The 27,049-nt window shown below is 45.4% G+C and overlaps 1 protein-coding gene across 1 annotated transcript in view; it reads right to left on the bottom strand.

Annotated features, from left to right (window-relative positions):
* The window catches only part of CCDC40 (coiled-coil domain 40 molecular ruler complex subunit), a 447,448-nt gene extending 432,685 nt beyond the window's left edge, over nt 1-14,763 (bottom strand). The window contains exon 1 of the mRNA XM_069199714.1: nt 14,674-14,763. Coding sequence (XP_069055815.1) covers nt 14,674-14,684 — 11 coding nt within the window. The 5' untranslated portion in view covers nt 14,685-14,763. The remainder of the gene's footprint in view (nt 1-14,673) is intronic.
* Nucleotides 14,764-27,049: the final 12,286 nt, after the last annotated feature.

Raw genomic sequence — 27,049 nt, 5'->3', positions numbered from 1 at the left:
CCACATTAATGCTATAAATGAACATATCTGAACCCTACACTTATGCTCCAGAAATCCATAAACAAATCGTAAAACTATCTTAACAATGCACTGAAGCCTTCCTTCCACGCCCCCACCATCAGCACCTGAGAATCCTCATCAACAATTCAAATGAAAATTTTAGCCTTTATTACCAAATTCTACATGCCAAATTAAGAGATAGGTGTACAAGAAGAACCTTTGTTTCCTGAATAGCCAAGGATTACGATATATCCCATGTGAAGCACCTCTGTGATTCAGCAATGCACAGACAACTCCAAGTTTAAGTGAATCATGAACAGGTTTGTGTTTTTATTCTGTTCATATTCTGTTCATATACTGTCAAACTTTGATACAGAATTATAAACAGTCTTCCATGAGGGGTGATTCAGCAAAGATTTCAACAATTTATCATATTTGTTATCTGTAAAAGACAATTGATTAACAATAATAAAAAGTATCAGGGGTGTTTGACTAATGAGTAAAACAATGAAACAGCCTTACATGGGAAACTGAGAAAGTCAGTTTTCAGAAAAGAGAACTTCTTTGAAACAGTCAATGGTGGTGAATAGTTATAAGTAAAACAGATTCTATAAACTGTTAGAGCTGTGAAGGAATGAAGTGAAAAAGTAAACATTGAAATCAAAACATAGAATACAAAACACAGTTGAAGCTACCAATAAGAAAAATCAACTAAGAAAATAAAAAAGTCCATTAATAAACAGTTCAAACCATCAAATGAGACAAAAACTGATGCCAGATGTAATCAGCAGCAGAGATCAAAAGATTTGGCAACAATGATGAGTACCAGAGGACTGCAACAGCAAAGTAAGACAGGAAGCCAATGCAACCCAGCTAAATAACAATTTAAAAAATGAAAGGTAAAGAAGTTAGAAGATTGTTGGAAGAAGAAATTTGCAAAGAACAAAAGATAAGTGGAATTTATATTTCTGTATACACTGAATGAAGCAATAAAAATATATACAATTTCTGGAGATAATGTTTGATAACAACAAGAAAAGAGAAAGTGATATTAATATTGACACTAATCGAAGGCAAGGAAAATTGATCAATTGATATTCCAGCATTGAGTGGTAAGATCAACCAAGTAGTTGTATGTGGATTCTGCTGGATGCCGTCGAAAGTTTTTTTTGCTGCCTTTACTGCAAGACTGTGCTTCCTACAAGAATATTTTAACAAAAGAATGGGATATATTTCATCCCAATTGATTAACAATACATAACCTATTGATAATGAAAATTTAGATACAGAACTATATAAAGGGGGGGGGGAAAAATCAATAACTTTATGCTGTGTATGTATACTTCGCCACAGCTTCGACAAGGTCCACTACCAAAAGCAACAGTATTGTCAAAAAACTCTACTCTTCTCTAACTGTGCCACATGTTAACACTTGGGTGCAGGTACTTTCTGCCTCTCATGTTTGCCTCACAAAAAGAATGAACAGTGCAAATTGCTTAAAAGAAAGGTGCACCTTAACCACTCATTTGTTTTCATCAATCCTCAATCATCTGATGGTTGTAAACACTATTTCTATGTTGAGGAACGGAAACGACTTCATTATACACTAGGTATTGCAACCAGGACTTAAAGAAACTTCTATCTGCAGCCTCATTTCCCTAGAGAATTTTGTAAAGCAGATGATCGGCACAAAACACATAATATCTCCTTTTGGAAGCAATGCCATATCAAAACGTCCTCCAGAGAAAAACCTGTCAGGCCCTGTGTGGAGTCCCCATCAATGAGAAACAGCGGCTGGAAGTTTGGAGAAACTTACATAAGAGCATCCTGAGTGTGGCAGACAGGGAAGCACAAAATACTATTTAATTGGTACAAGTATCTAGTTAAATTGAATAGTTACTACCCACAGGTTTATCTGAAATGTTGGAGGGGTGTGACATGATCAGGGATGCAAGTCACATTTGGTGTAACTATTTTCATATTATGTTATTGTGGTCTGAAGTCCTGGAAGCATCTAAGAAAATATTGGGCTATCTGTTATTCCAAGATATTGCCATTGTGTTACTGGGGATTAGATCACCTTTTCTGACCCACCAAAATAGGTCAGATAAGGCTATACTTTGGAACTGCCTAGGATCAGTAAAAATAACAATCACATTTCTTGGGAAAAATAAAGCTGATCCCCCCCCTCACATTACACATTGGTGCGCTAGACCGTGGAATCCCCTATCAATGTAGAAAATGAATAGGAGGTAGTTGGAGCATATGTGAAATCCAGTAGTCTCCTATTGGTCAAAGGAAAACTTTGGCTCTTACATGCACACCTAAATTGAAAAACTTACATTACGGTTTGAACATGACTGAATAAGATAAGAGACCACCAGATATGGGGTGCCTTATGCCATCTAAAAAAGTTTAATTGCAGATGATAGACATTAGACGGATCCTGCCTGTTCACTGATTTCCAAGCAGATTCCTTGGAATATAAAATATTTTGATAGTGCACCACCAGTCCTAATATATCAAAAAACTCCAGACAACATGTGATGTCACTTTTGTTCACTTTGTCGTCTTCATGTTATTCAACTTCACTGTGGAATAAATCATAAAAACAACAGCCAACGCGTTTCGTCCTCAACATAGGACTTCTTCAGGGCTCGTATACGTGTGGTATTCATGCTCATCATCTCTAGTAAATATCATGATAGATGTGATAGGTGAGGTATGGCTCAAGAATGGGCCAACCTATGCTCCTCCGTGTTCGGAAGGGAGCACGCCGAGTTTCACACGGCAAAATTCCTTGGAATACCTGTGGCTGTGAAAACAATGGAATGTAATTGTGCACTATGGGCTGGGTGGAAGGATGGGAGAAAACTAGAGGAAGTAAAAGACAAACTAAGGGAAAAGAATTTAAACAATTTAATCAAGTGTCTCGTTTCAAGCATTAAGGCATAGAAAAGCAACAATAGACAACTTTTCACTACTAAAAGTACAAAGTGCACTTCTTCTGGTATATCTTTCGGCTGTAATTTCAGATGACTCCCCAATCATAATTGAATGCATTATACAAACACAAACTTTCTCTGCTCAACCTCCTAAAGCTTGGCATCAAGATAATACAATTCTGGTGGATGAAGTATAGAAATTGGAACTCAGACAAAATACCAATGAGCACTCCAGAGTAAATATAAAGACTCAGAGTAAATATAAAGACAAGTTTATAAGAAGCTGTTTTGGGTGCTATTAAAGCATGCCTTGGTGGGTAGGCAACCACCTAAGTGATCAGGTCTAAATAAAAAAGGGCTCTAAAAAAAATTGGAGCTGGAGAATGTGCCAGCTGTATTGGAAAATAAATGCCCATCAAGACTGTAGAAGACTGAATTTGGAAGAAAGTATGTAGTCTAATAACATCTATCTAAAAAATGTGAGAAAACAAAATTATGAAACTTGCTTGGCAAATGCTTAGAAATAGTTAACGAAGTAGGATATTTGAGGAAGTTCATCTCCATACTGATGAATGATACACAGAACAAACATCTACTGCAGAAGTGTATTACTAAGGTGTTTGTAAAGTTAGAACAAAAACAATTTTTAGAGCCTACACTATCTGATATTAAGGAAGCAATATTATCTCTCCTGAGCAGGAAAATATCTGGAGAAGATGTGATATCGAAGAAGCACCTATATTTTGTCAAACTGATCATGCTATATATAGTGGAAATATGTAATCAAATCCTAGAGGAATGTCAATAAGTACAAGGAGATACAGGCCTTTCATCTTATGAGTGTCTTTAAAAAAATAATGATCTGGTCTACATTGGATCATACTGATTAAACAATTTGACTATAACATTGTTCAGTACAAATGATAAAATCTTCAAGAACATTAAGGTAACTAGAACAGGACTGTAATAACATGTATGTGGTTAAATTTAAAAAGGCATCTCTCAAGAACAACTCCAGGACTGCTAGCAGCTTAGACACATTACCTTGTGAAATCAATAGAATTTTAGAGCTCACAATAGTAGTTTTGTTTTAAGGTTCGGAAAAGTAATTCAACATGATGAATCAGGATTGTCTGTATCAAACTTTGAGTAGCGTGGAATTTCCTACATAGTTCACCAGGCTGGTTACTAAGATCTATGGAGCAGTCACTGTTCATCTTCTGATGGAGGAAACAAAGACGGGACATTTAAAGACTGAAAGAGGCATTCACAAATGATACCCTCTATTGTCACTCCTCTTTGTCTTTTCTGGGGAACTATCAACACAATCAATTTGACTGAAACAGACGAGAGATGACATGCTTTGAGTGGAGGATGTCCAAAAATATACTGGATGTGGATGATGATGTCCCATTCTTCAAACCACAGGGAGGAAATATATGCATACGCATGACTATGACAAATTATCAATCCACTCTAGACAGCTATAAAATAATCATCTCCAAAAACAAGATTTTTTTGTAATGTACAATAATCTGAGTGCTGTAACATGCAGAATAGGTACCATACTTTCCCCCAAAAAAATTGAAGTCAAAATGTTGGCGGGAAAAAAAACAAATTACGTGATCTCCTATATGAAACCTTTGTTAGGAAAAATACAGAAGTAATTTCTTTGGCCATAGCAATATGATAATAATTATGCATTGTCTGCAATAATTATTCCTTCTCATAGAATGTCTATGTGCATTACAAGAAAATCATCTTTAAAAAAGCTTATTATGATTTTGTTATTATTTGGGCAGTGATGAGTTCTGCCTTAAATTATTGTGCTTTTAAGGAGTCACACCCTAATTTTTAGACATATTTAACTTTACTGGTGTTGGGATATTTATGGGGCTTGGTTTCACCTGTTGAGGGTGTCAGATTCAACCACTTGGTGGTCAATGGCTATCCATTTAAAACCAGGTCCCAATTGGATTTCTGTATACATTTGGAGTAAACTGAAGAAAATGCTTCTGTTTCATATTCAGTTTAGATACCACTCTTGGTAAGAGGTTTCATGAAATGTGAAGTGATGGTGGACCCTTAACAAGCCAGGATTTAAAGATAAGTTTCCTGGTTCCAGAACATCTAATATGTTGATAAACCATATCTCCTCCCAAACAAACTTTGAGAGCAAACAAGTGACTTCAACATTCAATGTGTAATCTGTGTTATTATTACAGTATATTTTAAGAATCAACGTAAATACATTTAGACAAGTGGCATTTAGAGAAAAAAAAGCTAATTCCATGGCGTGGCCAAGGGCGTCAAGATGGCGGTCGCACTCTAAGAGTGCTCTGGACCCCTCCGTCATCCGCCCGGAAGGACAAGCCGTACAGCACCCGTAGCAGAATCCTAGGAGACCCCTTGTATGTCCTGGAATGCCGCAGGACCCGAGGCCGAAAAGTCGGAAGAAATCCGACCCCGGAAGGTGCCCTGGTGAAGGTCGGGCCCGGAGGCGTGAGAGGAGCGGAGTCGGCGCGACTTGAGACGGCCCCGCGGGACGGGGAGCCGAGCAGTGGCCAGAGCCTGAGGCTGTTGGAGCCGGGTGCGGTGCTCCGGACCCCGCGCACAGGGGCACCGAGCGAGGGACCGGAGGAGCGGGGCCGGGCACTGCCGGCCGCTGGTGAGTCGCGTCGGCGACTGGGTTCGGGGGAGGACCGCTGGGCCCGAGGTTGAGCCCCGCGGCTAAGGCGGGCCCCTGGCCTGGGCCTGGGGCCACAGAGGATAGAAGATCCTGAGCCCCCCCACCCGGGGAGACGGGTGAGTGGACCAGCCGCGGGTGCGGCGCGTGCCCTGAGCTGCCGACGGGACCAGACACTAAAGAGAGCCCGGTCCAGCGGGGGAGGCACTCGGAGAAGCGAGGCCGGCCCACGAGGGCCATCAGAGAGAGAGGCCCGAGACCTGAGGAACGAACCCCCTATCCTATAGGGAATGGATACCTGAAGAACTCTGCTGGGACCCTACTAGAAATCCCACTACAGCCGCGAGGGGGGCACTGAGCGAGAACCCTGATGCTGGCACAGAGACCTGGCCTACGCCGGAGGTGGGCCGAAACGGGGGACTATCTCTCAGTCCTCATCCTGCAGGGAGATCTCAGATACCCCCTGAACGACCTACCCCCAGACCGATAGGGAGCAAGGGACAAAATGGGAAAGGACAGGGCTACCAGGCAGCCCCCGGCATCACAGCAGAAAATTGAACAATATACCGTCCCGGCACCCCCCCACGGGGAGACTACGACACTATCAGGAACCTCCACACCAGAAGGAGTAAACACAATCCTAATGGCTATTCAGTCCTCGCAATTGGCAGTGGAGTCCAAGATAGGAGAGGTCCGTGTGGACATGGGTCTTATCAGGCAAGACCTCAGGAATGCTGTGGGCCGCATAACAGAGGTTGAAACTAGAGTCTTGCAGACGGAAGACGACCTTGCTGAACTTAAAATTAAAGTGGCCCAACTACAATCCCGAACTGGCGAACTCCACCGAAGGGCCGAGGACGCTGAAAATCGCTCCAGGAGGAACAACCTGCGCTTTGTGGGATTTCCAGAAGGGGTGGAAGAGAATAAAGCAGCCGAGTTCTTGGAGAGCTGGATCAAATCCTGGATGCCAGAGCAGTCACTATCACCGTGGTTCTCGATTGAAAGGGCCCACAGGTCGCTGGCCCCCCGACCACCCCCCAGGGGCCCGCATCGGCCGATGATAGCCCGCTTTATTAACTTTAGAGACCGCGACAGAGTTCTCGTACAGGCCAGACATGTGACCGATCTCTTATGGGATAATCACAAAATCCTGGTGTTCCTGGATTACACCCGCGAGGTACAGAACAGACGCCGGTCCTACGAGCGGGTTAAGCAGAAGTTAAGAGCCATGCAGCTCTCTTACATGTTGTTGTTCCCTGCACGCTTGAAAGTTATCCTAAACGGAAAAGCTCACTTCTTTGACTCGCCGGAGGAGGCATGGACATGGCTGACGGAAGAGGCTCCGAGGCCTAGCAGGGAGCCTAAGGAGCAAGCGGGGGCTTCGGCCGGAGACCATTCGCTCCCCCGGAGGGAGAGGAAAAGAAGCCGAAGACGCGGAGGCCGAGGCGGAACAGAACCGACGGCCCGGACGAGTGAAGATCGAGAGGTCACACCGGAGTCGAGCACGGAGATGGCGACGGGATTTGCTCGGGAACAAAGAGACACCAGCCATGGACCTAGTGGCGACGATCCAGGCCTGTCCTAGGCGCTGGGCGGAAAAACCTGTTTGTCCTGATCTGGACAGCGGAGCTCTGCTGGAGGGGCGCCTGTCGGGGGCTCGCCGAGTGCATACTGAATATTTGCTGTGAGACTAAGCTCTGATGCCCGATAGGGGCAATTAGGCTAACCTTCTAAACAAACATTGCAAGAGATCCGTGTTTCAGGAGGGGTCCATCACTCCACAATAACGCCAGGTTTAGTAGATAAAACTGGTTAAAATGGGTGTTAGGGCGACAGATGCTTCTTGGGTGGAAGTATGGGGAGTTGGGAGGAGTTGTGTTTACACCACAGTTACAAATTAATGTATGTTTAGGTTTCTTGACCTGTGAGGGTTCCCCCCTTTTTTCCTTTCTTTCCTCTTCTTTTCTGTCCCGCGCTACGAAACACCTGGAGAGGCACCCCTTTGGCACGGCCCAGCTCACATTCACCTAACCTCACTCACATGCCCTTCCAATGATTAAAATTCTGTCCTGGAATGTAAACGTCCTCCTGGACAAAATCAAGAGATCAGCGATATATAGTACCCTGCGCAGGCATGCCCCCGCGGCGATTATGCTACAGGAGACGCATCTCCTTGGAACCAAATGTCCCATGCTCGCCAGAGGGGGATATGATAGGGTCCATCACGCGGGCTTCTCTAGAGGCTCCAGGGGTGTGGCTATATTGCTTCACCGCTCTCTGCCCATTACAATAACAGCTACACGTGCCGACACACAGGGTAGATACATAGTGGTGGCTGGGCTGATACAAGGGAAACCCATAAACCTAGTAAGTGTATATGCCCCTCCTGGGGGATTGGAGACCTTTCTGACCTCCCTTAAACAGATTATAGCTGACCTTCCACAGGGTACCACATTAATAGGAGGGGATTTCAATGCAGTATTACACCCTGAACTAGATGTATCAGGAAATAAAACAGCCGGCCGTTCGTCCACAGCGTCGACGCTCAGAGACTGGGCAGATAGCCTCGGTTTGTGTGACGTATGGCGAACCTGGCACCCCAACGCCAGGCAATACACGCACACGTCAGCGGCACATGGGTCACATGCCAGAATAGACCTCCTATTCTCCCCCGCACTAGACATAATTAACGTTACGGGAACAGAGATCCTTCCACATGGGGTGTCCGACCATGCGCCGATACAGGTGCACCTCGGTAACGCTGATCCGACTCATAGGCCCACTTGGAGGCTAAACGCTTGGTACCTTCAGGAAGAGGAATATAAAGAGGCAGTGAGAACCCGATTGATGCAGTACTTTGAAGATAATGTAGGCTCAGTGCAGTCGCCAGGCACGGTCTGGGCAGCATACAAGGCAACAATTAGAGGCCACGCCAAACACCTCATCCGAGTGAGGGAGCGAGCTCGTATCTCCCAAATAGCCGATCTAGAATCGCGGACACTTCACTACGAACGCAGGCATCTGGCCTCTCCCTCGGCCCAGAGCCTCCGCCAGCTCCTGAAAATGCGCGAAGAGGTCAAGGCCCTCACCCTAGTATCAGCCAAGCTCATGTGGAGGGCCTCCACCGCTCGAGTATATGGGTGGGGGGACAAAAGTGGGAAACTCCTGCACTGGCTGGCCACACGTCCCATGGCTAACAGAATTATAGCCGAAATCTCAGATGGGTCCGGAGGGCTCTCCAGAACCCATAGGGACATCGCACAGAGCTTTGCTGCCTACTACACGCGCCTGTACACAGAACGCCCACGGACACAAGCAGAGAGGGACTCTCCCCTCCTAGACGAAATCACCCTTCCCAAGGTATCATCCCGCACTAGCCTCGGGTAAGACCCCCGGCCCAGAAGGCTTACCAGTCAAATTATATAAAAGCTGCGGCGATGCAGTAGGACGACACCTCCTTAACATGTATGAGGAGGCCGAGAGCAGGGGCCATTTCCCAATAGGTATCGACCAAGCCACAATTACTGTGATCCCGAAAACCCAACCACCATCACAGAAATGTGCAGACTATCGCCCTATCTCCCTTTTAAACGTCGAAGTTAAGATACTCTCTTCGATCCTCGCAGCAAGGCTAAAACCTGCCCTATCAGCGCTGATCCATCCGGACCAATGCGGCTTTATGCCAACCAGGAGCACCAGGCATTGCATCAGACGCCTGCACCTGGCCCTGGCGCACCGTGATACCCTAGCCGTCTCATTGAAAGCTCTTCTCCTCCTTGATTTTGAGAAGGCGTTTGACACAGTGGATTGGTCATACCTACATAAGGTCCTGAGGGGCAATGGGATTGGCCCCAGATTTAGGAACCTCGTGAAACTCCTGTACTCACAGCCGATGGCCAAAGTGCAGGTGAATGGAACGGTGTCGGACTCTTTCCCCATAGGAAGAGGCACGCGTCAGGGCTGCCCCCTGGCCCCACTCCTTTTCGCGCTGGTGATAGAACTGCTCGCCAAACTGCTCAGAGAGGACCCTCTGATTGAGGGATGGTCCTGGCCCTTGGGCTCTGAAGACCGCGTGGCCCTCTATGCAGATGACGTTCTCATATATGTTGCGAATCCAGCCACGAGCGGCCCGCGTATCCTGCAGTTGCTTGATCTTTTCTCGGAAGCATCCGGCCTCACCCTGAATCACTGCAAGTCACTACTTGTTCCGTTACACCCGGCGAGGGATTGAATAGATTGGCATCAAACCATCCCCATTCGGCGAAACAATTTTAAATACCTGGGGATCTCAGTCTCCCTTGTACCAGAGCTAGCTTGGGAGCTAAATATGGCACCCCTTGTAGCTAAAGCCAAGACAGACCTTCTGCGTTGGCAAACCCTGCCCATTAACTTACTTGGGCGAGTCTCCCTCTTCAAGATGATGGTCCTCCCTAAATTTCTTTATCTACTGCAAAACTTCCCATTCCGAATCCCCAAGAAATGGTTTAAAAACCTGGATTCAATGATCCGTCAATTTCTATGGAAAGACGCCCGCCCACGGCTGGCACTCGCAACATGCCAGCGTGGCCTGTGTGAAGGGGGCCTCGCGATGTCAAACCTATACTATTACCACCTTGAGACGCAACTCATTGTGGTGAACGACTGGGTTAGTGGAGGCTGGTCAGATCCGGCCTATAGACTTGAGCTCAGCACGCTGCAATACGCGGGAGTATTCGACGCCCTTTACGGATGCCCAATTCCCAACTGACTAATCCAAATACTAGTGGGCCTGGTCCTCCTGCTCAATCTCGTTCTGGGCCTAGGGAAGACCTACCCCGCATAACTGAGTGGGATCGACTAACAGAGGGCAAACTCACTCACGATCGAAACTAGCCGCTGGGCACCAAGAATACCTCCAAAATTTATAACCCATACCATGAATCACACATGGACAGGAGACATTCTTTTCACCCCTTTTCACCCCTTTCCCTCTTTCCCTTTATTCAACTCTCACGCCTTTCCTTTTGGGTTATTTCTTCCGTATTGTTTTACCCATCTCAAGTGATCCTATTAAATCCGAAATAAGTTTTATGCGCACAGTAGGGCGCTATGCAATAATATGTATCACTTGGCTTGGCAATGTTTTTGGTAAATTTCTTTTTGGAAAATAATAAAGCATCTTTATAAAAATTTTAAAAAAAGCTAATTCCATAACTACATTTTTATTTCAATTATTAAAAGAATGTATAGCATTTGACATACAAAGTTAAAATGATATACAATATAGGTTCGGATTGTACTCAAAAGGGATAGTAATTGAATTTATTGGAAGCAGTTTTATTCTTTTTTGGGGGGGAGGCACTGTTTTAATTCATTTTTTAAAACCACTTTGTCCACAATTGCTCACAGAGAAAGAGGCAAGGAAGTTCACACGGAGTAGCAAAGATTAAGATCTACTTGCATGCACTACGACTTCATCACATTTACAGAGTAAAGGGTGTAACACTGACCGTCAAATAATCAACAAAATCCTGTATAGGCTGAGGAGGTCTGTAAATCAGCATGGCTTCAAATGTGTCAGTGACATTGAACTTGATATTTAACGCCAGGGCTTCAGAAGTGGGTACAACATTCATGTTAGGCTTTGAAAAGTTAAAATGTTTTCAAATAATGAATCTACATTGCTTATTTTATATTCTCTGGATGGCTATCTCCATTTCAGCACTAGATGGATCTCTAACCTAAGTGCCGTTATTGGCGAACAAGTGACCATTAATTAATTAAAACATAAATATGATTCCTGAGAGTACAGCGGGAAGGGACCTCACCCTAAACTTGCAAGTGGGAACAATAGTAAAAAGATCACTTCACCAATCAATCTAAATCCTAAAATATCTCTCAGTCATAATCTCACTCCCAGTACCACTTCAAGATAGTGGGGGTACTGGCAATCTCAATACTAGAGTGAGGGAACCCTCATACCACAGTCTGACAACGTACCAAATCAAAAAGCCACATAAGGTGCAAAACGTGAAATGGAGACGGGTGTTCGCCTACAGTGTCTCTTACTAAAAGACAATCTCATTCTAATGTATAAATGCTGTGAAACCACAGCCCCCAAATACCTAGATGAGAAAATGTTACATAGGCCCCTACACATGACCTATGCTCAGCAGAAGAGTACCTCCTGGTCATACCACTGACTAGCCTGACACAAATACCAGGGTGGCAGACAGGGTAGGGCAGGCCCTTCATTTCCCTGATGGGTTGAAGTGCTTGGAGGTTGGTTTCGAAAGCCCAGGGCCGTTCCTGCTGCCTCTGCCACTTTCCCTAGATCCCCAAGGTTAACTGCAGCAGGCAGTGGGAGGCTTCAAGAGAGAGTGAGAGAAAGAGCGGGAGGGTGGGTGAAAGTAGAGAGAAAGCGACCAAATAGGGAGAAGAGCAAGAGGAGGCAAGGAGACCATTTTTGCCAGGGCTGCTTTTGGTTCCCCAGGCCGGCCCTAGTGGCTTATGATTATCAGATGCAGCACAGCAATAATAAAATAACATGCTCAGACAATTCCTCCACTATCAATATCTAACACAGTTCAAGTCAACACCTACGTGCAAACAGCGTCAGACGTAGAGGTAGATGAAGCGCAGGAAACCGAAGAGTATGTTAGGTACGTCACAGACCAGTCTAGACCAATACCCAGGCCACCAGAGACGATGAGTGCCTACAAAAGGTCCTAGTGGCAATGCGGAACAATCAATGGCACGCTTTAAAGAGACAACCACCGTTGCTGACCTCAGGATCCCACCACGTCATAGGAAGTCTGTACAATGTCAGAGACGAGCTCACAACTGACGCAGAAGGATGCATACTGAGAGGTAATAGGTTGGTGATTCCGTCATCCCTCACCACCAGAGCAGTCGAGTTAGCACACAACGGCCACCAAGGCATGGTAAAAACAAAAAGCCGCATACGGTCGAAAGTATGGTTTCCCCTCATGGACGAACAAGTCGAGAACATGGTGAGGTCATGTGTGTGGTGTCAGGTCACCGGGGAGTCGAGTAGGCCCACCCCCATAGAGACTGAACCCGCCCCTGAAGGGCCCTGGATGTCCGCTAGCCTGGATTTCGGAAGCCTACCAGATGGTCGCCACACCATGGTCCTCATCGATGACTTTTCCAAGTACCTCGAGGTGGAGATCATCCCTGCCCTCACGGCTGATGTTGTGATCTCTGGTCTAGAAAAAGCCATGACCACTCATTGCCTGATATCCGAAATAAAAACAGACAATGGGCCACCATTTCAAAGCCGTGAATTAGCCGAATACCTGAGTACCATTGGCACTCGTCATCGATGAATTACACTACGATGGGCGCAGGCCAGCGGCGAGGTCAAGAGGTTCATGAGGACGCTGAAAAAAGTGATTCGCATTGCCCTCGCTGGTGATCAGGCTGTTGATTATGCCATCTTCTTGTTTCTGCGCAATTATCGACAGACACCCCACTCCACTACAAACAGGGCACCGAGTCACATTGCATTTGGGAGGGCCTCCACGGATACCATCCCGCATCACTCCTCATGGAATTCTCCAGCCCTGATTTGAGATCAATCTCAAGAGAAGCGGCTTCCATCCAACCAACGCGCCAGCCAGAGTAGAAAAGCGACCCCGTCTGACCTCGGCGTTGGGGATCAGGTATTGCTGAAACACGTCTTGCTGGGAAGTAAGTTCTGCACACCTTTCAGCACCGCCCCGTGGACGATTGTTCGCCGGAAGGGATCGGCCGTTATGGCTCAGCGTGGGAGTGAGACCATTACCCGCAACATATCCCTGTTCAAAAATTTCTACCCTCCAGGCTAAAATCTCAGAGAGGAGTTTTGCGACAATGACGATAAAGACCCCTCGTCATTACCGATCGGAGATGATGGCCCCAGCCCCTCTCCCGTTGGTCAACGAGAAGAATCACCAAGTCCGACCCCACCTGGACTGACGAGTCTCTCCTCAGATCTGGGTTCCACACAAAGCCGGTCAGAGGCTACCAAGTATAATCTGCGTAATAACCCCTGTCCCTCCACATGTTTGCGTGACCACTTATGTGAAGGATGATGCATACTTATTCTGTTATATGTTATTTGTTGGTTATTAATTTTTGGAGGAATGTGGTGTCGCTGGTCGGTGACGCAACCGGCCATCCGACACCTTCATTTGGAACGGGGGTGATTCCAAGCAGTTCGGCTTGGATGGTCCCCGGATGTACGAGGTAAAGCATACCTCTTATTGTAATTATGGTGGTTTGCCCCGGGGGTCACCAACCCGGGAGTATAAAATAAAGGAGGCGTGGTCAGTGCCGTCAGGAGGAAGGGCGCTGTGAGCGTCCTTGAAGGTGCATTTAAGCCTGCCTCTGCCAGACCTGACCGCGCGATGATTACACCAGTAAATCTTTGGGTGTGCGCGTTATTTCTACCGCGCCGTTCCGCAGCTCTGTCGGGGTCCGTTACGGATTCCCGACACAACGCCCTTAATTGTTTATGCCGCGGCCCTTTCAGAGACCACCGCTCCCACTCTTTCCAACCCACTTAAAGCCTCGTATTCATGATACTAAATATCGCTAAATGTAGATATTTAATCATTTGTACTCAAATTAAACACTAATTTATTTGCATATAATGGAACATTATCATATTTTCGCGCTGGCTCGCCCACGCTCCAATTTTGACTCTTACGTCCTAACCAGATTCCTGCTTTGGCGCTTGCTTCGCCCTTCGCGTTTTTGGCACACCGGTTTTGCCCGCGTCTACCCATAGCACTCTCTGTTAAGCCTGCCCTCCACGGTCCCCGATATCTACTACCTTCCCTCACTAATACCCCCGATGAATGTTTCCCATGCTACTTCAGAGCTCCGACAATACCATCTTTGTTTCTCCTAGAGGCGCCTTCTACCCCTTCCCAAACTTAAGAATTCCCAAAACACGATTTTCACGTTTTTGCTGCCCCTCTGCACCCCGTCACATGAAAAAAAACCTACTAGCCCCTCTCACACACAATCTCCCACCACAAACGCCCCAACTCTCACCTCTCAGACATCTTTGCGTTGCTAGGCGACGCTATCAACTTCCGGGACTCGAGTCTACGCAGGCCGTACCAAGCTCTGCGAGAAGGGGGCGCGGCGTACCTACTAAGAAGCACGTCCTGCTGGTGGGGTTTTTTGGTTATTTGTGCTGACGGTCAGGACAGTGCGCAGTCCCCGCCTTGTTTACACACAGGCTTAGTGAAGTTTTATTGGAAAGAAACAAAAAGGTCGGTGTGACGTAGTGGTATGAAAGTGGAAGGGTGCTATATAAATGGGCAGTAAAATACAGTATTATATTTACCTAGCTTGTGATTGTCAATTTACTAATGAAGAACTGCCGCCAATGTTTTGTGTTAAAAAAAGATCAAAGTGAGACACGTGAGAACTTCCAGCTACTGTTAGGAAGGGAGCTGTAGAGTTCACAATCTTCTTTAGAGCAGTAGGAATCGGGCAACGTATGGATTTTAAGGCAGAGCTTTAAGTGGGAACTAAAAAGTGTATGTGTGGTTGGGGGGTGGACTATAAAAAGGACGTGGCCCGTGTATTTAAGGGCGTGGTTAAATGCATTAAATTTATTTTCTGTGATTCCCATAGTGCTCCATCCCATCGGTGTTTTGGCTCCTGCCGGAGCTTTCTGTTATTGTATCGAAATATACAGCACAACAACTGATATACACCTAAAATCAGCCTGGACTATTGACTTTGTCAGTGGTCGGTAGCTGCTGAAGATAAGTGAGCAACATCCTTGATTTTGTTGAAAATTACAATATTGAACATGTCTCAATTCTTAAATTGTAAGACTGAATCATTACTGAGGCAGGGGGTCCTAAGAGTGCCCCAATAACTCAGATTATGGTCCCTCTGTGTTACACACGTATGCCCGTTTTCTGCCCATATCTCCTCCATTTGCACATGATACACTTCATCGCTTTCCTCGTCAGCCCCCTGTTTTCACTTGCTCTTGAATGCCTTTCCTCACATATCTTTCACTTTACCAGCCGTTTCATACAATGCACCCATTCACCTGTAAGCACTGCCTTTTCCTTACTTTCACCCTGTCAATATTTTGAAAACTGTGTACCTCTCCACACACATTTGCACAGAATAACAATTGCAACTGGAATACATGCCCATTACTCTGTGCGCTATGAAGAAGAGAGGTCAAAAATTGGATGACCATGTATTCTGAACATCTTTTTGGCCCACCCACAGACAGGCACTGTGAGCAATTAGAACTGTCTTCAGCCTCAATTCCAGAGCTCTCAATTGTGGCCTGTTATAAACAAAGAGGTTACTCTCGTTACTGTATGTACTATACAAGAGTAATATTCTAAATGAAAAAAATACAAAAACATCATCCTGGAAACAGCTATCTCTTACAGAGAATGCAGGATTAAGTGAAGCATGGAATATAGAGAGGACCGAAATCTCTAACATGGATTGCTTTAACGTTTTCACATTGTCCAGGAACAGATCAGTTAATGTTAAGGAAAATGCCATTAAAGTTAAGGACATGAAAAGTTAAGGACATGAATAAAGACCCTGGTAGGGAACCATTTCAAAGTCCGTTTTTAATTACTACCAGGTCTAAGACTGGGAGCGACCCGCCCTCCTAAAGCCTTGTTTTAAGGTGCTGTTTTATGGTTAATAAAGTTTAATGCCTCCTGTTTCAAAAGCATGAAGCAAGCTTCAGCCATTCTCCAACAGGAAGTTTCAAACATCTCAACAGTCTAAAAATCAACATGAATGGATGCAGGAGTGAAACTGACAAGAAATAGTGGGACAGAGTCAGGTAGGTATTGTGGTTAGTACTATATGGTGAAATGAAAGCTTTAAAGGATCATATCGCCGGGTTGTGGCACAGCAGATATCCATCCTAGAGCTCCCCTATTTGGAGCCCAGCTCATGAGATAAAAGGCACCAACAGTGATGCCCCGGTTACTTAACGGTATTCCTCATTACCCTTAGTTCACCTCGTCACAGTCATTACGTCAAAAGGTGATGTCACCTTGCAACAGGGAACAAAGAAAAGGAGGATCATAGAAAGCCAGCCCCACTCACCCAAACTGGGCACCATATAGGGGCATGGGACTCCTGGCTCCTCCTGTATATATCCAAGTCCTCGTGATAGGACTGATACGAGGGAGGGTGGGTGGGGTGTAATGACTGTGATGAGGACAAGATGGACTAAAGGTAATGAAGATTATCGGTAAGTAACCCGGTCATTACCCCTACATCCCTCGTCCCAGTCATTACGACATGAGGTATACCAAAGCTCCAAGTCCTTTGATGAACTTACACCACAGTAAATGCCCCATAAATTCCAACCCTCATAGCCACATGAGATCTGGAGAAAACCTTCCGTAAGGCAGAATCCATTTCTTATCAGCAGGATCTCTCAAAATGTTTGCCTTTGCCATGGAAGGGTGACCCACCAAGCTGGTCACCACAGAACCCATGTGGACATTATCTGGTAATTCAGAGTCAATATCCTCCAGAGGATACAACTTGGACATAAATCTAGGCAACATAATCTTGTTGGGGTCCTTCCGTTCCTGCCTGATAGCGTCTTTCACAAACTGATCGAGAGGAAGGCCAGCACTGGATGGCTTCTGGAATTGCCTCAGAATTGACTCATCCGAGGGACCAGGCATGTCAAGTGGTGGGAAACCCTAATATGGGTTAGCAAGTCCCCAAGCATGTCCTTCACAATATATCTCCCCTTGAAGTCAGAAGGGACCGGAACTTCATCAGAAGAATCAGACACCTCAGACAAGGATAGCTCCTCTGCACCTTGACTAGGCTGAGCAGGAAGATGAGACTTTCTCTTAAAGGCAGCTAGAGTCTCAATGACGATCCTTTTAATGCCCCCCTCACTCAGACCCTCCTGCTTCCTTCTGCTCTTGGGAACAGGAGAACTATCTCAAGAAGTAGCAGATGCAGCAGAGTGGGAGGCATGCTTCCGCTTGGCAAGGTGGTTGCCCATGATCACAGCCAACAACAACCCAAGGATGCAGGAAACACGATAATTACCGCCATCCTCCAACAAGGCTCCCAAATACAGTAAAATGTGCGTACCGAAAGGAAAAGTACATGCATGCGCACCATTGGGAATCCCCCACAGTGCATACATGTCCCCGGGGATTCCCTGAACCAAAGAGATGTCCCCAGAGGTCAACCCAAATGCGCAAACCCACGCTTGTTGCACGAGCTTAAGACTGACATGTTCCCACCTCGCCCTGCTTGCCGGAGGGAGTGCTAAAAGAAATACCCACGTCCAATACCTCAACATGCAGGAGAGACACTATTGGGGCCAGGAGCCATCAGGAATACCTCATAACCTGAGCAGCTGATGTCCCCATGACAGAGGCCCGCCAACCTTCAAGCCCAGCAGGAAAGGTAAGCGGGACTCAGAGCGTGTGTGGCCCCAGCCCAGCAGGGACCTCCTCGTCCTTGTCCATGTTGCAGGATACAAAAAACAGTAGGAGCCAGGAGTGCCAGCCCCCTTTATGGCGCCTAGGTTGGGTTGGTGGGGCTGGCTTTCTAGGATCCTCCTGTTCCTTTTTCCTTGTTGTGGGATGACATCACCTCTTGTCGTAATGACTGGGACTAGGGACGTAGGGTTAATGCGGCCCTTAACAAACAGAGGAATGGCATCACAGCCTTTAAAATAGGTTGGCCCATCTGCTAATCACAGCAGTGAGTTAATGGTCACTCCAAGCTCATCAGGAGTGGAGGAGACTAAGGTAAATACAAGCAAAATGGCAGACCCAGTCCAAGAAAAGGAAAACCTGGCTCAGCCTTTGATCATACTTACTCACTCGTAATAAGTATATTCAAAACCAGCTTGTACTACTGACTGTGAGTGCACCCATTGACGGATGACAGGCAGGCCACTGATGCGGTAACAATGACTTAGTGAAGTGCCACCAAGAGTAACTCACAGGTACATGCATATACTCTACCCATAGCTTCCCAGAGCAACCTCCCAGACACTGTCACCAGCACCTTGCAAACTGCGATATTCATTAAGAGGACTATAGATCTACTGGATTACAAAGTCCACCCGGTTGCCATCTTCAGTCCTCATTGCACCATGAAGGAACCTTTGCGAATCCATAGGCAAGCCGTTCACAAGTTACACAAAGTTATTTCACCCAACTGGTAACAACATTCTTCCAGTTCCTTTACAAGGGCATCACAGGTTCTGCCTTTAAAGCTTCATACAAATTGACTGGAGTAAGACCATTAGCATCACACCAACAGCCGTCCAGTGCTAATCGGCTTATTCCATCCGTATCCTGGTCTAGTCTTCAGTGTGCCTAGACCATGACTCATCTGTTCCACATATGATTAAGCAGTTGCTCATCAGTGGTCTTGTAGCAGCCTGTCCTTGGCGAGCGTGCCATGCAGGCCCAAATCTACCCAAAGGAAATCCCATTGGCAACATGTCGAAGGAGCCTCCATATGTGAGAGATGGGCTGGACAAGATGAATACCGAAGCTAAAGGTGGTTTAGGAAGTCTTCTGAAGCTTGTTGACAAGTTTCCAGGTCCTTCCAAGATTGACATCGGAAAGTCAAGCAATTCAACAAAAGCAGGCGTCACAGTGGACACCACATGAATCCAGCAACACTCTTGATGCACTGTTTTAAGTTTTGCACACTAACTGCAAACTGTTCAAGCATTGGGATTACAGACCAATTCTGTATTCTCCGGACATGATCCTGTTATGATGTTGTTAAAAGATCCTGATCTACTCTGCATCAGTGTTTGTGCCCTGACTTTAATCTGGTTAAATAATAAACCCTCATTGCTGTCCTCCTGGTTGACTTTTAGAAGGATAAACTTAGAGTGGTGTCCTGTTTTGTTTGGTTTGTTTTCCACAGTTGGACTTTTTCACTTTCTTTTGATATTTCTGAGTGTTGTAGTGTCAAGAAGATAATACACACATCCAACCCAAGCATAACCAGTCAGATGACCCTGCTAAATACAAGGAAGCTGGGAGTATATACTCTCCCTCTGGTTTCCAGCAGCACTGCATGTCTGTGTCATCTTTTGTGCTAATGTGGGCCTATAGCCCACACCATAATATTGCAGTTAAGTTATACCCTTATATTCTTGCCTACATCTAGTCTCATTTCCTCAATCGAAGAGGTAGAAAGACAATATAATGTTCTAACTGGGATGAAATTCAGAAAAGACATTGGGAAAATTCTGTAGAGTTAGGTAACACAAGAACTTTTGGTAGAAGCCCAAGGAATGCGTCTTTAATTAAATAGACTTCAACCTAACCTATGCGTAGAAGTGATAACCACCAGGAAGAGAACCTTGTTGCCAGCAACTTGAGAGAAGCCTCCCAAAGCGTCTCAATGTGAACACCTTGCATACACCTTACAACAAACCCTGCAGCCATTCAATCAATACCAAGCTCTCCTGCTTGAAATCTCTCTCTTTGCTTCTACCATTGTAGCCCTCTGACCCTTTTTACCCATTGCAACTGTAAGTCCATCCCATTTATTCTGTTTCCAGTTACCTCTCCCCAACTTGTCTGTACACATATTACAATGCCATTTGTGTGTACATCCCTCTGTTGCTTTTTAGCTAGGTTTACATTGTATAACCTACATAACGAGAGGTCACAAGAAGGTGAACAAGTGGCCTAAAGAGCTGCAATTCCTTCAGGAGATGAGAAATATAGGGTTTGATGACTGCAGTACTGAGCCATGAAACTCTAAAACCTTTGATGACTGCTAGGTGATACTGGATAGTGGAGTTGGACAGCCTCAAAGGAACCATTGTCTTAAAAAAGCATTGGGAGGAGATACCTAGACGACCATTAGGAACAGAATGAACATAAGTTATGTCTGTAAGACTTATCAGTGTCTGACCAGCGTGACCATTGAACATTTATATATGCCACTGAAGCTCAAGCCTTTCACCTTCTAAAAAGCCAAAAGGTAATGAGGAAAAGGGGTGCAAGTAGGGCTCTTCCTGAGGTACTTACATTTTCTCCAGGAGAAGGAACCAGATTTATTTTTTCACAATGGAGCAAGCATGTTGACCAGGGCCCTTCCCTTCTGATCTTGCGGAGAGCTCTGGTTATCAGAAGGAAAATAGGAAATGCAGATAGAACATAACAGGACCGCATAGTGTATATTGCAAGCCATTTGTTTAGGTTTGGCCTCAGTTAAATGTCCTTCCCACGGAGGATCCCCACTAAGCTGTGCTAGCATCTTGGTGAAAATCGTTGGGCCTAATTTGATTCAATGTGGGAAGACATGGAACTGTGTTAGCACTCAGTTGTAAAAGGTTGCAATTGTTGGTTAAGCAGGTAGAATGGAATCATGGAATTACATGGCCTATGTCCCCAAGGGAGACCATAGGTATTGCCTGAAGAGTGGCCACTGTGAAAGTAATTAATCGGACAAACTTCTTCAAACCCTAAAATGCTGGTTGTGCAGAATTCTCCAGGCATTAACTAAACACATGACCTTCTTCCAAGTGCAGTCTTGCTCAGAAGAATCTAAATAATCTTCCCCTGTGAATTGTGTTTCAGTAGGTTCCTTGTAGATGGCGTAATTCAAACCACCCAACATAGGAAGGATTTTTTTTAACTCAGTGGTGTACCCTCATTAAACAATGTGCAAAACCTTTTTATTTGTAATATCTGTTTTCCAACAGCTGTGGACAAACTTTAGCCGGCCTACTACTAATAGCAGGAGACTGTGAGCTGGAATGGGTGCTGTCCTTTGCACATATGTATCTCTATTTGCAAAGGAATCCATAGAGGGCTAACCTAGCTATAAAGCAACATAGTGCTGAACACAAGGGGAGGGTACCAGAAAAGAAACTATAGGTTGTATAAATATAGACATGCAAAAATAGGTAATTTATAGGAAAAGTGCAGCCGAGAATGCAGTCTGTAGGAGGGGGTATCCTCAGAGGTGTATACATAAGAATTATATGATGACTGCAGACATAGGTCTTTCAGAACTGAAGTAAGGGGGAAATATGACTCATCTGGTTGGACTGGAATTCCAGATTATCTGTATATAGATGGAGAAGGCCTTATTGGGTGGCTTTGCCTTTCTGCCCTTTTTGTCATTTGTCCAGCAATGTTGCTTCTGCATTTTGTGCACTGCTCACCACATATCTTGATTTTGCCTGCATGTTTTGGTGTGGTGCTTGAGATTATATCTTTGAGGTGATACTACAGACGTTTAATGAAACCAGTCACGTAGAAGGGTTAGGTAGGATTCTGCAATGGCAAAAAGAGTATTGCACATCAAAACCTGATAGGACCAAGATTCAGACTGAAGTTTTGAAGTTTGATTCAAAAAGAAAGGTCTTCAGTATGCACAGCTGGAAGAATTGATGCTACATAGATTGTGTTTTTTTCTCAGGTCATGCAATGATCAATGTTTAAGCTAGGGATTTGGCTCTGTGGATGAGGTGAGGGGTGAAGCTGTTGATTTTCATTGCAGATGGCCAGCCCTGCACCTGTCCTTGTTGACTTTTTCTTGCAGTGAGCATAAATGCCACCCTTAAACAATTGAGTTTCAGATGGGACATCGAGTATTAGATTAAGGGGAAGCTGTTGACAAGGTTTGTACCCAACACAACCATAACCTAGTGCTGGGTGCAATCTGCCTACTACATACTGAAGAATCCTGACCTGCTTCTCACACAGAATGACTCCCTGGGATGACTATTAAGAAGACAGCCTTAGTCAGCTGCCAAGAATGGCACTCATCCAGACAACTTGAAATCTTGTAATTTAGGACATGTACCAGTAGAGGTAAACATCTTAGAAGCACGTTCTCATGGAAAGAGTGTTGAATAGATTTTAATGGGCAAATGTATTGAATCTAAACCCAGGTCAATTGAAATTAAGAGATGTCTCCTTTCTTGATAATCTCCCCTCTTCTCTGCCTCCCTCTCTGAAGCACCTGCAGGATGACCACTGAAGAACGAACAAGACCCAAGAGAACTAACTTCTCCCCTAAAAACGAGATAAGGGAAAGGAGAACTGCAGATGTAGGTACTTCAGGGATTGATGTATCCAATTCTTTGGGACATGGGCACAGAAATGAATAGATACCTTTCTGCCCTCTTCTGCCTGTTTCTCCAGTTCCTTTGGGCATTGACCAAAAAGCCTATGTCCAAGGAAAAGTAGCTTAAGGGTAAGACTACTCTGCAAATTATCAACTTTCCAACTCCTGATGTAGAACTGCTACTTTACAACCACAACAAATACAGAGGCACAGTAAGTAGCCTTGAGGACATTCATGTTGGAGATGAACTTTAAATACTTCTCAACTAGTTTCATCACTGATATAGTCAGAGAGTTCTTCTAGAGTTGGGCAGAAGCAGAAAAATTGTCATTAAAGATTGAGCAGTACAATCCGCATAAATTTAGGCTCTTAAGGCAAAAGCAGTGTGCTCCCATTTTAGCAAAGCTTCTATCATCTTGTCCATGCAGTCTGTTGGGGTGGCTTCCTAGGAGTCAGTGGACGTGTGACCTACCAGGCTGGGAAGCAGGAAGTCTACTTTATTAAGGGTGATCAAGATCTTGTCCTCAAAATCCTGAAGTTGCTAAATCTTAGCTTAGTGCAAGGAATATGATTTTTCATGTTCTTTCCATTCCTGAAGTATGGCCATTGGGATCCCTCTATGTAGCCTGTCCCTGTGACCACCATCGGATGGAACCTATGAACAATGCCCTTGTGCTTTGAAGCCTTTGAGCTAGACAGAAGCGTGAATGCAAGAAACCTCATATTTTCTTGGAGGTCAACAGTCCTTTCCAAAGTCTCCCTTTTATATATAAATATACAGGGTCCGATTTATAACTCAGAGGACTGGTTACTGTGTTACATTCTATCCTATGGGATTTAGATTTCATCAGACATGATATCCGTCACCATTGCGACAAAGTAACCCATTGTAAATCAGGCCCATTGTCTTTAAATGCATTTTCTTGTTTTTTTTTGTAAAAAAGTTTATTCATCATCCGTCCCAGATTAGACTCCTGAATGCTAAGGAAGAAAGCCCGAGGCTTTCTTGGAAAAAGCTTATTAGAAAAGGCATTCACGCTTACTGTAATCACTTGATTAAGGTGATCTGCAGCCAGACTGACTGGAGCGAATAAATAAAGAATAACAAATGGATTAGCAATTTGATATCAAGAATGGTGTTATCAAAGTAAAAGGAACTGCAGGAGGAGCAGAAATTGGCCTGGTAGAAAAGAGGGAGTGGTCACACGAGTGTCAATGTGAGAATTTATATTTCTGCCAGAGAAGACACTGGCAATTTTCGCTCATCCATAAGCGGTGAGTGGTACCCCCTTGTAATTCTTTTTCTGTTGCAGCGGTCCATTTCTTATAGCCTGCTGCATCCCAGCACAAGGCAAAACAATACACAGAATAAAGTGGAACGAGCCCTCTTTCTGTTCCCATTCAGATTATGCCAGTCAGTAGCTTGTATCACCCTGTAATGATGCCCTTCATCAGTGACAAGACACCATCATCTTCCTCCCTATGCTGGCATCCTCAGTCCCTCAGTGAGTTCACAATATTTGGTGGGTCGGAATTGCTGTTCCAATCGGTTTAGTCGCCAGTACTTGACATTTGTTCCTTTAGCTTCCTAATCAGATATTCCCTCTACTCGTCTGCGCTTGTGGGGCCCACCACACCATGGCAGTTGGACTGCAAGAGACTGGGAGTAGAACCTGCAACTTCAAGGGATTTCAAAACAAGACAAACAAAACTTGATGAATAAAATGTTTGAATTACTCTCAGCCTTTTGTAATTACTTTGGGCGTCATTCCTTTTAATAGATTTTTTTTTTATTTCAGGGCCACTGCAGACGGAACCAACCTCATGCAAATTAGTCTTGACCCTATCCCAATCCATGCAATCAAGTCCAAACTGCTTGGCCACACCTACTGCATAAGGCTCATTGGTGAGGTGCAGTGTGAGTGTTCTGGTATGGTGAACAAGGGACCCAAGTTTGGGCCTGCTCATCACATAACGTGGTGTCTAATAGAGAAAAAAGTGCAGGCTTTTATCCTTGAATTCATCTCAACCACTGTTACTCTTCGATGCTTCCTCGGGCCATCATGTTTTTACTGTTGTGCTACTAGAGACAAAGACCACCCACTTGCAAATTCATTTAGGGACTTTGAGAGGAAACAGGATCTCATCTGAACTGGTAGGGTATGTCCCATCTGCAAGGGCACAACCGCAACATATTTCAGCCTTACCAACATTTTAGAATTTCAAATCATTTCTCTTAAAATAGTAAAGAGCTGGAATATATCGAAAATAGCTGGCATTTACCACACCCCCAGAGGTATTTAAAATGGTATTTTTGATTGTGCTTATTGATGTATGCTAAAAAGGTGTCTGCGGAGGGACCTAAACTCCACTGGCTGACCCCATTTTTAAAGCCTGTGCATACTTCACTTTTTACACTGCCCCCAAAATACTTTACTATTGCTGCTTCCCCCGCCAAAAGAGTGTACAGATCCACTGACAAATGTACAAAACAACCAGTGTAATTCCACTTAGGTACAATGGGAAGATGCTTGGAATTCCATCACTGGGGACCTGCGACTACCATTCTTTTTATCTGCATTTTAGACGTGCTATTAAACCATTCATTTGTATAATTTTCTATCATGCTCATCCTGTCAGCCTTAAATTTCACAAGATCTATAGACGTTCCTGTGAATAGTGCACTATGCAACTTTCGCTAAATCAACTCAAGCTATCTCCACATTGTATCCTTAAGTCCACGCAGATATGCAAACCAAAGACAGAAATAGAAGCAAGGTTTGGTTTTGGATATGGAGGTTATGGGTGGACAATGGAATACAGTAGTTGGGTTTTAGGGACAAAGGGGGTCATTATGATCCGCCATTAGCAACACAAAAGGATGATGGACAGAGTGCTGACAATGCAAACACTCACCCCCAGTCACAGATCTGGGTTTAATCCATCGTTCTTTTGCTCACCATGCCACCCCAGTTTGGACCCAGCCATATGCAAATCAGTCTTGACCCTGTTCCTCATGGGAACAGTCCAGCCCGAACTGCCAGGCCAGGTCCTCCCTGGACCGGAAACAAGCATCCTGGGACCGGTTTCAGGGTATCACCCTTCTTCAGCCATGCTAGCTTGATTCCAGTGGCACAGTGAGCAAGGGACCCACGTCTGGGCATACCCTTCCCACTTAGGGCAACATTAGCAACACAAAAGGATGATGGACGGAGTGCTGACAATGCAAACACTCACCCCCAGTCACAGATCTGGGTTTAATCCATCGTTCTTTTGCTCACCATGCCACCCCAGTTTGGACCCAGCCATATGCAAATCAGTCTTGACCCTGTTCCTCATGGGAACAGTCCAGCCCGAACTGCCAGGCCAGGTCCTCCCTGGACCAGAAACAAGCATCCTGGGACCGGTTTCAGGGTATCACCCTTCTTCAGCCAGGCTAGCTTGATTCCAGTGACACAGTGAGCAAGGGACCCACGTCTGGGCATACCCTTCCCACTTAGGGCAACATTAGCAACACAAAAGGAGGATGGACAGAGTGCTGACAATGCAAACACTCACTCCCAGTCACAGATCTGGGTTTAATCCTTCGTTCTTTTGCTCACCATGCCACCCCAGTTTGGACCCAGCCATATGCAAATCAGTCTTGACCCTGTTCTTCATGGGAACAGTCCAGAACGAACTGCCAGGCCAGGTCCTCCCTGGACCGGAAACAAGCATCCTGGGACCGGTTTCAGGGTATCACCCTTCTTCAGCCAGGCTAGCTTGATTCCAGTGGCCCAGTGAGCAAGGGACCCACGTCTGGGCATACCCTTCCCACTTAGGGCAACATTAGCAACAAAAAAGGATGATGGACGGAGTGCTGACAATGCAAACACTCACACCCAGTCACAGATCTGGGTTTAATCCATCATTCTTTTGCTCACCATGCCACCCCAGTTTGGACCCAGCCATATGCAAATCAGTCTTGACCCTGTTCCTAATGGGAACAGTCCAGCCCGAACTGCCAGGCCAGGTCCTCCCTGGGCCGGAAACAAGCATCCTGGGACCGGTTTCAGGGTATCACCCTTCTTCAGCCAGGCTAGCTTGATTCCAGGGCACAGTGAGCAAGGGACCCACGTCTGGGCATACCCTTCCCACTTAGGGCAACATTAGCAACACAAAAGGATGATGGACGGAGTGCTGACAATGCAAACACTCACCCCCAGTCACAGATCTGGGTTTAATCCATCGTTCTTTTGCTCACCATGCCACCCCAGTTTGGACCCAGCCATATGCAAATCAGTGTTGACCCTGTTCCTCATGGGAACAGTCCAGCCCGAACTGC

Source organism: Pleurodeles waltl, chromosome 7, assembly GCF_031143425.1.
Source record: "Pleurodeles waltl isolate 20211129_DDA chromosome 7, aPleWal1.hap1.20221129, whole genome shotgun sequence".
Lineage (NCBI taxonomy): Eukaryota > Metazoa > Chordata > Amphibia > Caudata > Salamandridae > Pleurodeles > Pleurodeles waltl.
Note: the sequence above shows the minus strand (reverse complement) of the source record. Positions and strands in the feature narration are given on the sequence as shown.